The 15303-nt window shown below is 43.4% G+C and overlaps 1 protein-coding gene across 1 annotated transcript; it reads right to left on the reverse strand.

The window, feature by feature from the left end:
* Positions 1-10209: 10209 nt before the first annotated feature.
* On the reverse strand, positions 10210-10743 carry LOC132481956 (peptidyl-prolyl cis-trans isomerase A-like). The gene has a single exon (XM_060086902.1). The coding sequence runs from the start codon at positions 10702-10704 to the stop codon at positions 10210-10212; it is 495 nt and encodes a 164-aa protein (XP_059942885.1). The 5' UTR covers positions 10705-10743.
* Between the last annotated feature and the right edge of the window lie 4560 nt (positions 10744-15303).

Below are 15303 nucleotides of genomic sequence, written 5' to 3' on the forward strand. Positions count from 1 at the left end.
ATGTGTTGCCTCCCAAGAGCATTTGTGTTTTAAGCAGTAATTTAAATGGCTGGAGTTCTAACAATGGATTTTAAGACAATTTCAGAGAACCTTTCTGACACTTAACACATATAAAAGCAACTTCTTTCTCCCCTTCCAGAGGAAAGTCCTTGTCTTCTTTTTCACCACTTCCTCCACAAGCTTATTTTATTTTTTCCTCATCCAGGAGAGCTCCTAATCTTCTGACCTTGGAGGTGTAGATTTTAAATAGGTCCACAGCTAGCTGAAGGCTGCTGTGTTCCCTCCTTCTGGTTTCCGGGGCTTCCTCCTGGCTGCAGGAAAAACAGTGGCTTTTAGTGTTGACCCGCAGTGCCATCTGCTGCCTGAAAGTGGGAGACATCACAAGTTCCTTCAGCGCGTATTTTCCAGGAGCAGTTTTTTTCTTAAAGGGGACAAACATCATTTTGGTTTGGTTTGGCTTGCTTTGTTTTGTAACACTCATGAACATATGCACTTCTACGTAACTGAAAATTTTTCCAAAGCTTTTCGTCGGCTAAGAAGACATTGCCCAAGGAGTGGATTCTGTCTCGGGGGTCTGAATCTGAGATTGTGCATTTCTAACAAGCTCTCAGGTGATGCCAAGGCCCCTGGTCCCGGGACCACATTTGAGTAGTGAAGGGATAGAACAGAGTAAGTAGTACGTGCGCCTGGGCAGGGGACTTTTACAGATAACCCTCCTTGGAGGTGTAGATTTAAAATAGGTCCAGATCCTGTACCAGATTGCTGATTGATTTTGTGTTTCCCCGGCTTCCTCCTAGCTGCGCAGAACCGTCACTTATACTTGGCCCACAGTGCCATCTATTGTCTGAGAGTGGCAGGCACCTGAAAGTTACTTTACTGTGTACAGTGTTTTATCAGGCGAGTTCCTTCTCTAGAAGGGAACAGAGATCATTTGTTTCTTTGGTGTTTTGTTTTGAAACACTAATAAGCTTCTGCAGTTCTGTATAACTAAAACTTTTTAAAAGCCTAAAAGTACTTTTGGAACATTTAAATAAGGGTTTTAGAATTTCTTTGAGCACCTGAATGATCTAAAGTTTTGATTTTTATTATGTCTTCATTTGACGGTGCCAGAAATGAGGTCTTCATTCAGTTAGGCTGTTGGGGGAGGAAAAATCATTTTCCCTCTACCCTTCTAGGTTCTTGGCTGAGACCTTCCTGTAATATAAGACAGATTAACAAGAGAAAAGCAAAGAAAAGTTTAATAATATATACCCTCCTGTATAAATGGGAGAGACCCAGAAAAAATGAGTAACTCTTGGAAATGGCCCAAGCCATCACCTTAAATACCTTCTCCAGCTAAAGACAAAAGAAGATGTTGGTGGGGGTAGGTTATCAGGCAAAGCACAGAAAACAAAGGTAAGGGTGTTATGCAGATTTAAGTCCAAGCCTTGTCAATTGGTAAGCGTTTCTAGAGATTTAGAGTCCTCCTTTTCCTGGTACAGAGAGGGAGACAGCCTTACAAATGGAGATTTCCCTTATAAATATAAACGTCTCTTATCAGAAGGTAACTTCTTCTGGGTTTTCAGAGCTTTTCCTGTCTGCTGTTTCTTAAAAATAACAAGCTCAAAATAATCCTTATGCCAAAGGGGCATATTTAGGGGTAATGTATTCTGTTCCCCTTCAAGACTTTCACCCCATCAGTATTTTTGGAGCATCTACTGGGGGCGAAGTTCTGTGCCTAGACCTCTGCAGGGATTTGTAGGTAATGAGAGCTCCCCAGGGATGGGGCTGGAGCGGTACAAAATCCAGGTGGAGCGTGAGGGAGCTGCTGGAGAGCCAAGCTTCCCCTTGGGAGAGAGAAAACTCAGAGGGGCTTCTTGCTGCTGTTTGGGGAAAGATACCAGAGAGGGACCATCTCTTTCCTTCCCAGGTCTGGAAAGTAATCATCCCTAGCAGGGGTATTTACAGGCCACACCCAGCATCAGGGCACCAACCAGAAAGCCCCTCTCACCAAAGCATCAGTTGTGGCTTTGAGTCAGGATGCTCTAGTCTGCAAAACCTCCATTGTATTTTGTACGGAAGCAGTGAAAGTGCCTCTCTTTCCACTTGGAGTGACCCTTTGTCACAGGGTACAAATTCAGGATTGCTTTTGTGCCAAACTCCTACAGAGTTCATAATGAAACCATTTTCCCACTTAAAAAAAAAAAATCCTCCTCCCTTACCCACAGGACTTAGGCCTGGTTCTAAGGGAGCAAGGCCACGAGATAAATTTGGGTGATCAGTTTCTTTCTGGGGGTTACTCCTCACACCGCCAAAGCTCTGTCACTGCACCAAGTTTGATCCTCTGTTTCTGTAGGATGAATTTGTTCCTGGGAGGCTCCCCAAGCTGTGCCTGGGTTCGTGCCCTTTCAGTTGCAAGAGTTAGAAACCCAAGTCATCTGGCTTAAGGAAAAAAAAGGGGGGGGCTTGTGTCACTGGGAAATCTGGGGGTAACCCTCAGGCATGGATGGATCCAGGGGCCCACAGGATGTTAACAGAACTTTCTCTGTTTTAACCCTTGGTTCTGCTTTTTTCTCTGCTTGGCTTCATTCTCTCCTCCATGTGGTTGGAAACATGAGCAGCAAAATCTTCAGACTTATAACATTGCAGCTTGAGAGCCAAGGAAAATGAGAGTGACTCTCATTCCCAGCACCCACATATGTAATTCTCAGAGATGCATTCTAACAAGCCTCATTTGAGACATATGCTCATACCTTGAACCAATCAGTGGCTAAAGGGATGTGGTAGTGAAGTCAAGTGCTGCAGTAGTCTGCCTCCATGATGGTCCCCAACGATCCCCACCTCTTGGTATGAATGCTCTTGTGTAATGTCCCCCCCACATTGTATCAGGCTAGTCTGTACAACCAATGGAAAAATGCAGATGTGCCGATATGTGACTTCTGACACCAGGTTATAAAAGACCCTGCAGCTTCCTGTGGGTCTTTCTCTCAGATCATTCCCTCTGGGAGAAGCCAGCTGCCATGTCCTGAGGAGAGACCCACATGGTTAGGAACTAAGGTCTCTGGGCAACAGCCAGCAAGGAACTGAGGCGTTCTGCTAACAGCCACCAGCCTTCAGAGGATTGTAGTCCTGGCCAACATCTGAACTGCTCTACCTCATGAGACGCCCTGAGCCAGAGCCACCTAGCTAAGCTGCTTCCAAATTCTTGATCCATAGAAATTGTGAGATAATAAATGTTTCCTGTTGTGAGCTACTAAGTTCTAAGGGAATTAGTTATGCAGCAATAGATGACTAGCGCATATGCCAACCTTCGTGGTCAGGGAAATCAGGTAATATAGTTGAAAGCCCCATCAAAACCAGAGCCAAACCAAAGGACCTGAGTGGAAGTTTCCCAAAGGAAAGCTGTGTTGTCAATACCTTAAAAATGGAGATCTTGCTGATCTTTGAAATGATGCTGGACAGGCCAAAATAACACTTGTCTAATACCATTCTTCATACAAGCAGGCATTCAGCCACCTGCCAGGCCTTCAAACCTGCCCAGGTTGGCCTGAAGCTCAATGGTGGCCTTGGCTCCAGTTACTACTACTACTACTAGAGGATTAATTATTAAATATACAAAGATATTTCTGGTCCTAATTTTCCCTGTTACCAAGAGATGGGTCTTGGTTGCCAGCTGGGTGACTGTGGACAAGTTACCTAAGACTCAGCTTCCTCATCTGTAAAATGGGGTACCAGTTGTATCCACCTCTTGGGGTGATGGTGAGGATTAAATAAACATATGTGCATAGCCCAGTACTTCCCATGTGGTAAATCCCAAATATATGTTGCTGTTAGAGTATCTGGATTGGTCCTAAATGCAATCACAAGGGTCCTTAAGAGAGGGAGGCAGAGGGAGATTACACACACAGGGGAAAAGACAACGTTGCCACGGAAGTAGAGGTTTGAGTGGTGCTGCCATGTGCCAAGGAATGCTGGCAGCCCCAAGAAGGAGGAAGAGGCAAGAAACAGTCTCCCCCAGAGTCTCTAGAGGGAGCATGGACCTCTTGACAACTTGATTTCAGCCCAGTGAAACTGCTTTCAAACTTCTAGCCTCCAGAATTGTGAGAGAATAATTGCCTGTTATTTTAAGCCACCAAGTTTGTGGTAATTACAACAGCCACAGAAAACTAATACAGTATTATTATCTAAAAAGTCACCTACAGCTGTCCAGTCCATGGCAGGCGATGTAAAAGAAGATGCAGAAATGGGAGTGGTTTTGTAATTAGACTTCATTGTTCCTGAACTTTCCTATGAAATATACAGAAATAACCTATATTACAGAGACATAGGTATTCACTTTTACCTTGCAAGCTAAAGAAATTAAAAAAAACTTGGCAGAATATTTGACCTGAAAGTTCTAAAGAGAGAAAAAGAGATTTTAAAATGCTGCTTATGCTTCTTTACTACCAATGGCATAAACTTCTGTGAGATCTACTCTCCTAAAAAAAACTTTAAATTGTATAAACACATTAGTTTTGGATCTCTTTTTCTGACAATTGTCATTAGAATGCTTCTTTATCAACTTATCACCTTCAAATTTTGGTAGACTGAGAATATTGCTAGTAAAATTTGTCAGTGGAGCAAAGACTTATCTAAGCCATCTATTCAAATTCTGTTTGCAGACTTCTATTTCAGGAATGTAATTAAAATCCATTACAGAAGATTGAATTCTCACAGGATCTAATCTCTGCTGGCCAATCTCTTTTGTGAATTCCATTCCAATGCTATATTAACTACACGTTACATTTAATTAAAACTCCTACTTTGTGGTCCTTCTCCTACACTCTATGCCTTGATATTCCTAAGGTGAACCTGTCATTGCTTTGTATGTGCATCATGCGCATGTTTTGTACTTACAGGCAGTTCTACAGTGTAGAAAATTAGAACTTGTGCCTTGAAATTCATAATGTCTGGGGGACTCTTTCCAGCAAATGTTGCCCCGTTGATGGAGGATCAGTAGCTCTAATATCTTGGTTCGCACCAAGCCACCTTCAAAACTACCCTATCCTGGGTGCTAGGGCAAAGTATGTTAGAAGTGCAGGGCACAGTTGCCTGGGTGTTATACAGACAAAGACCCAGATGGTACAGCCATAGAGACAAGAGCTCCTGCTGCCCATTGATTTAATTGTTGTGTGTGGATACCAAAAATAGAAGCAGATTTTACCTCCCCTTTCGTGGCGTCCCACTAATGACATAAAGATGGATCAAATGTTAAAACTTCCAGAGCTTAAAAATCCTGACTTCACAGTAATTGAGCTCCTTTAAAATTGTCATGACAGTGTGACACAATGACAAAGGAGGTGGTCGTGAGAGACACAAACCTAGCAGAACAGCAACAGGCGAAAGAGAGAGGACTGCAGCCCATATGCCCAATACGTAGACACCATACAGGGTAGGTGACTGGGCCAACACTCATGTGCGTGAGGGGATCTGAATGTGAGATCTTTTTTGTTTGTTTTTTGTTGTTGTTTTTGCGGTACGCGGGCCTCTCACCGCTGCGGCCTCTCCCGCCGCGGAGCACAGGCTCCGGACGCGCAGGCCCCGCGGCCATGGCTCACGGGCCCAGCCACTCCGCGGCACGTGGGATCTTCCCGGACCGGGGCACGAACCCGTGTTCCCTGCATCGGCAGGCGGGCTCTCAACCACTGTGCCACCAGCGAAGCCCTGTTGTATTTTCTATAATGAAAATCTGTTAAATAAATTGTGTAGACAAGACTATTGAGTGGAGAGGCTGTATTCAATCCCTTTAGAGGCAACCATTTACATACAATATGTAAACACTTGATATGCTAAATATAAGCACTAAATCAGTATGCTGATGACAAAAATTTTTATCTGTTTGCTAGAATTGGTTTTCTGGGCAAGGCATCATTAGTCCAATTACAGATGCTATTATATATATTCTTTTTTTTTTTTGCGTTACGCGGGCCTCTCACTGTTGTGGCCTCTCCCATTGTGGAGCACAGGCTCCGGACGCGCAGGCTCAGCGGCCATGGCTCACGGGCCCAGCCGCTCCGCGGCATGTGGGATCTTCCCGGACCGGGGCACGAACCCGTGTCCCCTGCATCGGCAGGCGGACTCTCAACCACTGCGCCACCAGGGAAGCCCCTATTATATATATTCTTGAAAGCATGAAAATGTGTTTTGCTTTAGATCAAAATATTCCTGCTGTTCTCTAAATGAATATGCTGCTCTTACTTCAATGTACTTATTGAATTTGACTATTTCTAAAGGAATAGAAATCTGGTCTAACCATGTCATTTTATGAGTTAGTACACTGAGGCTCAAGAGCTTCAATGATGGAAACATACATCATCTTGTGACAATCAGGCTACTGTCATAGACTTGAGCAGTTTCTTTCATAAGTACAAAGAAGATTCAAAGTCATTGGCACTTTCCTGCTGCTGCTGCCACTGTAAGCTACTACTTCTGCCATCTATTCCTCCCCCATCTATTTGGTTGGTATGGTCGATTGGCACCTGGCATGCATTTCAACCTCCTTCTCATGTGTATGCTGGGCTAAAAAGCTAAAAACTACATTCCCCAGTGGAAGTGAGGTAGAAGGCATCTTCCTGATGCTTCAGTGTTACCGCTGACAAGCACAATCCTGAAGACAAGAGGTTTATGCATCCATGATCTGGGGTCTAGTCAGCCTGGTGGGTGTCAAGAGGCTGTAGCCATGGAAACTAGATTTTAGCTGTGCATCTGTAACAGGGAAGAGCTAAATCGGACTCCACGTTGGATCTGTTTCTTTGACTTTAACATTTGTTTTGTTTTGTTTTTTAAATTAATTTAATTTATTTATTTTTGGCTGTATTGCGTCTTTGTCGCTGGGCACGGGCTTTCCCTAGTTGTGGAGAGCAGGGGCTACTCTTTGTTGCCGTGTGCGGGCTTCTCACTGCGGTGGCTTTTCTTGTTGCGGAGCACGGGCTCTAGGTGCGCGGGCTTCAGTAGTTGTGGCACACGGGCTCAGTAGTTGTGGCTTGAGGGCTCTAGAGCGCAGGCTCAGTAGTTGTGGCGCACGGGCTTAGTTGCTCCACGGCATGTGGGATCTTCCCGGACCAGGGCTCAAACCTGTGTGCCCTGTATTGGCAGGCGGATTCTTAACCACTGCCAGGGAAGTCCCTAACGTTTGCTTTTCGTTGCTTTTGTTATTGTAATCATACATAATGGCCTGCCTCAGGGAACCCTGCCCACCTGTGAGTGACTGCAAGAGAAAAAGAAACTAACACATCTCCTCACCAAGGCTGGTGATTCCAGGAGATGTTTTGCAAGACTGATGGACTTTTGACTTTACTTCCTCACCGCCTCTCCCTCTCTGATTCTATAAAAGAAACTGGCATCCAGACCCAGATAAGATGGTTTTTCAGAGACACTAGTCTGTCATCTTCTCAGTCGGCCGGGTTTCCGAATAAAGTCGTATTCCTTGCCTCAACACCTCGTCTCCGATTCATTGGCCTGTCGTGCGGCGAGCAGAGCGAGCTTGGACTCGGTAACACATCCAATCATTATAGTAGCAACTCCTGCTTTTCACCTTCTCCTTCACTGCATTATGCACTTTTCCCCCAGGAAAAAGTGGCCACTAGGACTTCCTCTCTCCCCAGTTTAGCTACTCTGGGCTACTCTAGGACAGCTGGAGGATCCAGGACTCTATGTCCACCTTGCCCCTTGCAGTCCTTGTAAATGAAAGCCGGTGGGGAGCCCTGGGAGTTTTAATTCTTTTCTTGCAAAAACAAACAAACAAACTTATCATTTCTGGAGAAAAAAAAAATCTTCCTCATAGTACAAATTTGGATAGACAGCATAGGAAAAAAATATGGAGGCACTTGAAAACTTTTGTACTTGATCTGTAAGAAATGAGGAGCAATTAAGTGCTTTTAGCGTGATGACAGTGGTGTTTTAGAAAGATAAGTCTAACAAGAATTAAAGGAGAAGAAGGTGGAATCAGGTAAGCTATCTAGCAGGCTATTTTCATAGAGTCTTCGTTCATTCGTTCATTTGACAGACACTTATCAAGTTGTTATTATTCCCCAGGCTTGGCACCAGATGCTGAGGATACAGTTGAAGCAAGACTGACTCTGCCTTAGAGAAGTTTATAGTAATTAAGTGAGAAATGACAATCCAGCATAGTAAATGCTAAATAGAGGATACTCTGAAAACACAACAAAGACAAGCAGAAAAAGCAACATTTAAGCTGAAATCTGAAGGGTGAGTCAGGAGTGACTCCACCGAAGGATGAGGCGAAGTGGTGGGAAGAACCATCCAGGCAGATTGAAAAGCACATTCAAAGGCTCAGAGGTGAGGGAAGAGAGCTTCTTTGAGGAACTGGAAGAAGTTCGGTATGTCTAGAGCCTCTGAGTTGGCGGGTAGGGAAGAGGAGGGGGAAATAGGGAAATATGAGATTGGAGAGAGAGAATGAAGCCTTGAAGGGCTTTCCAAGCCTGTTAAGAAGTTCAGGATTTCTCTAGGGAGCAACAGGCAGCTACTTAAGCAGAGCAGGGACATGATTACTTTTGCACTGTAGAAATTCATTCTGGTTGTCGTATGGAAAATGGATCACAGGGGAGGAAACTGGAAGTTGAGAGACCAGCTGGGAGGTTGCTGCTCTAGGCCAGGAGCAAGACAACCATGGCCTAGATTAGGGCAGTGGCAGATGGCTGTGGAATGGACCCAAAACCCTTTTCAAAGAGGGATCTTCAAGACATCCCTTTGTACAGTTTCTCTAAAAAAATAATTTTAGTTTTTCAAATTGCATAAGTAGAATTGTGGGCTTTGATACATCTCTCACTTGGCCATGTTGGAATGGCCTAACCACTGGACACTATTAACAGGCACCACCATACATTCAACGGCAGCTGCTAGAATGAATGGCTTAGGGCCACAGAGAATATAACCAATTCCTATAGATAGTCGTGCAAAATTAAATCGATTTTGTGATGCCAAATGTCTTTCTCGGTTCTCCAACTGAATTCTTAGTTTCTAGAAGGCAAGGCTTGTGGTATGAGATGACCCTGGAGAGGAAGGAAGGGGTCAGCTCCCAGGGCCTTGTAAAACCCAGTAAGCACTTTTGTCTTTTTCTGAAGAACAGTGGGAAACCGTGGAGGGATTCTAGGTAGGGAGTTGACAGAATCAGACATGCTTTTTTTTTCACATAAAAAAAAAAAAAAACCTTTTCAAACTAAAAATTCCACATACTCAAAGGTATAGAGAATAAGTATAAGAAACCAGCAGATAACCATCACTCCAGTTTTAACAGCTATTAACATTTACTACACTTGATTCATCTATCCCTTTTTTCCTTCTCTCTCTCCTTTTAGTTTTCATTTTCTTTTTGTTTAGTTTTTATTTCATAATCATAAACTAAACTTTGCAATCCAGTTAAACTTGGAGGGGGATAAGGAAAATATGGAACCGAAAGAACTGCAGTGAGAGTGTTACTGAACCCAGGTCCGGCTGCTCTCCACTTGAAAGCCAATTCTCAAGAGATAAGTGTTGGTAGGAAAGGAAAGGTTGCTTTATTTCGGAGTCTGGCAACCGGGGGCGGTGGGGGGTGGGGTGGACACCTGTCCAAAGGCCGATTGCCCCCCTGACAATCAGAGGACAAGAGCTTTTATAGACAGAGAGAGGGAGCTACCTGCAGAAACAATACAGTCAGCTCTGACAGTCATCTTGAAATTGGTCATCAGTGGTGTGACCAGCGTCATCTCGATTGTTTTAGGTACAGTTAATCTTCAGTTCCAGGATCGGTTTGTTTCCATTTCTTTGAGGCCAGTAAGAATTGTGGCAGCTTATGTCATGGCTACAGCCTGCTCATCATGTAGGTAACTTCTTCCACCTGGTGGGGGTCTCAGTATCTACGGCTCAGCACATGATCTATAGCTCTTAAGGAGGAACTAAAGGTCCTTGACTATGCTTAATGACTAAACTATTATTATTTGGTCTCCTTTGACTGTTTTCCTTTGTTTCTGCATTTTCTCACTTCTCTGATGAAACTTATTCTTTGGCTAAAGTTTTTCACAGACAAAAGGCAGGCTGAGGACATGGAGCGGGGGTGGAAAGGACCATAGGGTCCTGCTCCTTTTCAAGAGCACAAAGATTATAGGATATTTTGAGCAGATGGGGGTGAAGGGGTGCTCTCCTGAGCTACAGAAGGAATGGTCTGGTGGTTAAGATAAAACACAGTCAAATTTATTAGATTTGTCCACAGTCAGCAATGGTGATCTTCTTGCTGGTCTTGTAGTTTCTGGACCCAAAGCACTCCACGGCTTCCACAATATTCATGTGCTCCTTCACCTTGCCAAAGACCACATGTTTGCCATCCAACCACTCAGTCTTGGCAGTGCAGATGAAAAACTGGGAACCGTTTGTGTTGGGGCCAGCATTTGCCATGGACAAGATGCCAGGACCCGTATGCTTCAGGAGGAAATTCTCATCATCAAATTTCTCCCCATAGATGGACTTGCCGCCAGTGCCATTATGGCATCTGAAGCCACCACCCTGGCACATAAATGCCGGAATTATTCTGTGAAAACAAGAACCTTTATGACCAAATCCTTTCTCCTCAGTGCTCAGAGCACGGAAGTTCTCTTCTGTCTTTGGAAATTTGTCTGCAAACAGCTCCAAGGAGACGTGGCCCAGGGGCTTGCCATTGATGGTGATGTTGAAGAACACGGTGGGGTTGACCATGAGTGGGCGGCGCAGGAGGCTCAGGGGCAGCAGTGTCTGCAAGGCGTCTCTCTCTCTCTTTTTTTTTTTTTTTTTTTTTTTTTTTTTGCAGTATACGGGCCTCTCACTGCTGTGGCCTCTCCCGTTGCGGAGCACAGGCTCCGTACGCGCAGGCTCAGCGGCCATGGCTCACAGGCCTAGCCGCTCCGCGGCATGTGGGATCTTCCCAGACCGGGGCACGAACCTGTGTCCCCTGCATCGGCAGGCGGACTCTCAACCACTGCACCACCAGGGAAGCCCTCTCTCTCTTTTTAAAATTGAAATATTTAAAAATAAATCCCATACGTTATGACATTTTACCTCTGAAAACTCCAGTGTGCATATCTAATAAATAAGAACAATTTCTCGGGACCTCCCTGGTGGCACAGTGGTTAAGACTCCGCCCGCCAATGCAGGGAACATGGGTTCAAGCCCTGGTCCGGGAAGATCCCACATGCCGCAGAGCCACTAAGCCCGTGTGCCACAACTACTGAGCCTGTGCTCTAGAGCCCATGAGCCACAGCTACTGAGTCCACACACCTTGAGCCCGTGCTCCGCAACGAAAAGCCACCGCAGTGAGAAGTCTGCACACCGCAACAAAGAGTAGCCCCCGCTCGCCGCAACTAGAGAAAGGCCGCGCGCAGCAACGAAGACCCAACACAGCCAAAAATAAATAAATAAATAAAAGGAAACTGTCGAACTGTTTGCCAAAGTCATACATCTCCATCATTTGTGTATAAGAATTTTTCAAAAAAACCCCACAGTTTCTCACGTAACCACAATACCATTGTCACATCTAATAAAATTAACAATAATTCCTTAACATCATCTAATACCTACTCTACATTCCCCAATAGTCTAAAAAAATGCCTTTTGTTACCGTTGGTTTTTTGGAATTAGGATCTAAATAGGGTCCCCACATTGTGTTCATTAGGCCTTTTATTATTTTTAAAAATTTATTTATTTTATTTTATTTATTTATTTTGGCTGCGTTGGGTCTTTGTTGCTGCGCGCGGGCTTTTCTCTGGTTGCCGCGAGTGGGGGCTACTCTTCGTTGCGGTGCGTGCGCTTCTCATTGCTGTGGCTTCTCTTGTTGTGGAGCATGGGCTCTAGGCATGTGGGCTTCAGTGATTGTGGCACGTGGGCTTCAGTAGTTGTGGCTCACGGGCTCTAGAACGCAGGCTCAGTAGTTGTGGCACACGGGCTTAGTTGCTCTACGGCATGTGGGATCTTCCCAGACCAGGGCTCAAACCCGTGTCCCCTGCTCTGGCAGGTGGATTCTTAACCACTGTGCCACCAGGGAAGCCCTATTAGGCCTTTTAAACCTCTTTTACTTTACAATAGTCTTCGCTCCCTCTTTTTGTTTCATGCCTTGACTTTTGGAGGAAACCAGGTGAGTTGTCTCATGGAATATTTAACCCTCTGAATTAGTCTGGTTACTTCCTCATTATGTGTTTAATTTGTTCCTCTATCCCTCATATTTCCTCTAAAGTAGAAGTTAGATCTAAAGGCTCGATTGGATTAAGGCTCAATGGTTTGGAGAACACAGCATTTCATAGGCGATTCTATGTACTTCATCTTGATCACATCAAGAGGCATAAAATGTCTGTCATCCCCCTTTTAGACTGAACACTGGGTTCAGGTGATGACAGTCTGATCCATCCATTGTAAAGATGCTTGTCCTTTACAAACAGTGAGTGATCAATGACGTGATACTTTGGCCTCCTGATATTGTCTTGTTCCACGGCCGCCTTTCCTTTAATGGTTTTATCATCCCTTGATGATTATTATCTGTATCAGTTATTTCATTAGGCGTGTCAAAAGTGGTGATTTTATAATTCTGTCATTCCTCTTGTGTTTATTAGCTGTAGTTCTTCTGTGGGGAACTTTTTTCCATCAATTAGGACTATTTGGCAACCCTAAAACAGGATCATTATTCTTAATAAAGACTAATCCTTTCCCCTTCATTACCAGTTTTCAAAGCAAGGTGTTGATGACTGAGCTACTTCCAATGGCAACTAGTAAGTCTATTTGTTTGTTTTGGCTTTCTCTTTCTTTTCATATTATTAATTCAAACTCATGGATTTTTATACACTCAATGTGTTTTAATCCATTCTATCATTATTTTTTATGCCCAAATTGTCTCCTTTTAGGCCAATGGGGGCCACTCAAGGTGGTTCCTGTTTCCTGTTTTTTTTTTTTTTCCTGGTTCCTTCTGACAGACTTCTTAGTCTTTGATAGCTTCCTTGCTACCCGGCAGGAGAAGGGTTATCTCATGCATTTCATGCCGCTGACCTGGAATCAGCCATTTCTCCATGGAGTTCTGGTTTCTTTTAATGGAGAGTGGCATTTAAAGACCAGAGTCTGAGTGGTAAGAGTAGATTTGCTTTTGAGTAGATCACTTAGACTACATTGAGAAGAACAGGAATCTAGGAGGACAGAGTGGATATAGGGGGACCAGCTAGGAAGCTATTGCAGTAACCAAGGTCAGATGGCTTGGATGAGGGAGGTAGTGCTGCAGATAGAGTGAAGTGGATGGACTTAAAAACTATTAAGGAGGTGCAATTGACAAGGCTTAGTGAAGGACTGGAAATGATGGATGACAGAGAGGGAGACACCAAGGTTGACTCGTAGCTTTCTGGTTGATTGATTTCTGGGAATCAATTGATAGAATTGATACTCAGAGCACTGGTAGGATCAATTGATTCTTTCAATTCCAATTGAAAAAATAAAAATAGTAGATTGATATTTTCACAGAGAAAAAAGAATGTTGGAGAAGATCCGGTATGTGTGGGAAGATCATAAATTCAGCTTAAGGCCTGATGAGTTTGAAGAGCCTTTGAGTCATGCAAGAGATGTCAAGTAGAAGGTGAATACAGATGTCTGGCACTCACAAGAGAGGCCTGGAATGAGCATAAAAATGTGTAAGTCATCTATGCATAAGTGGTAATCTTTTTTCTTAAACTCTGGTTCTTTATATATTATGGAAATTAATTATGTGACTGTAATTTGTGTTACAAATATTTTCTACTAGTCTACGGTCTGTCTTTAAACCTTTAGTGTCTTTTAAAATGGGACAGAAGGGGGCTTCCCTGGTGGCACAGTGGTTGAGAGTCCGCCTGCCGATGCAGGGGACACGGGTTCGTGCCCCGGACCGGGAGGATCCCACATGCCGCGGAGCGGCTGGGCCCGTGAGCCATGGCCGCTGAGCCTGCGCGTCCGGAGCCTGTGCTCCGCAACGGGAGAGGCCACAACAGTGAGAGGCCCACATACTGCAAAAAAAGAAAAATTTTTTTAAATAAAAAAATAAAATGGGACAGAAGGTTTAATTATTACTTAGTCAAAATTATGAATATTTCCCTTGATGGTTTGTGAACTTTTTTCTTCCTCAGGATGAACAACTCTGCATCAGGTTTACAAACATGTTCCCATATGTATACTTTTAATATTTTCAGAGATTTTTTTTACAGTTACACCCTCAATCCATCTGGAATTCCTTTTTGTTTATCGTGTGGAGTAGAGTCCTTTTTTCCCCCAATGGATAGCTAATCATTCCAACACTTCTGACCAGGCTGTCCTTTGAAATACCACCTTTCTTATACGCTAACTTTTCACATATATGAGTCTATTTCCAAACTCCTTATTCTGTTTCATTGATTTGGTTTCTTCATCAGTACCTTGTTATAGAGAACATTTTGATATCTGGTGAAGTGTTATCTCTAGTTGGGTATTATTAAATTCTAGTTCTGAGATTTAACCCTCTTCTTTTGTTAAAGAATCCGCAAGGTCCATTCTCTGCTTGCATTTGTCATTACAAAATCTCATTGTACACATTATAGTTCCCAAGTTTACTGGAAATTTTCCTTTATATTTTAGGTTGAGAAAGGATTATAATCTTAGCATCAGTCTTTCTTAAATCACACCACGCTGGTGTATGCTGGGATACTTTCTGTCAGCCAACCCACTCCATGGGGTCTAGATTCTGGTGAATTTCTAATAGTATTCATTTCTTTTTGATCTTGGGTCTAAGTTTAGGAGTCTTTCTATGTTAATTTTGATTGCTCTCTAACCATCCATTAAGTACCTCCTTTAGACTAGGAAACTGAGTTATCTCAGCCTTTTCGTATTTAATTGAATGTCACCAAATGTTAGCTTTGCTTTTATTCTGACAGGTGGGCAAACTCTTACCGTTATTAGAATTTAAGCAGCAAAAGAGCACAGAGGAGAATGTCTAACTTTTCAGCAACTTTTAGGTTGCTTTTAGAAAAATGTTTTTCACTGCTCCCAGACCATTAAGAAAGTATTTGTGTGAGTGAAAGTGTTGTGTGAAGCTAACTTTGTAGCTAGGAAAGGAGGGGTGGCTTGATTGCTATGGCTTGCCTAATGCATATTTTTTAACTAGAAAAATGAAATATAACTTGAAAAGAAAAAGAGCATGACATTAATCTGATCAAGATGTGACTAGTAAATGTTTTCACTGTTCATTGAAATCCTTATCATTTAAACTATTATAAGGATTTTTTTAATGTGAAAAATACAACACAAATTAGTTTTACAAATAGCCTTTGTCAGAAGGCCTTC

Source organism: Mesoplodon densirostris, chromosome X (assembly GCF_025265405.1).
Source record: "Mesoplodon densirostris isolate mMesDen1 chromosome X, mMesDen1 primary haplotype, whole genome shotgun sequence".
Classification (NCBI taxonomy): Eukaryota; Metazoa; Chordata; class Mammalia; order Artiodactyla; family Ziphiidae; genus Mesoplodon; species Mesoplodon densirostris.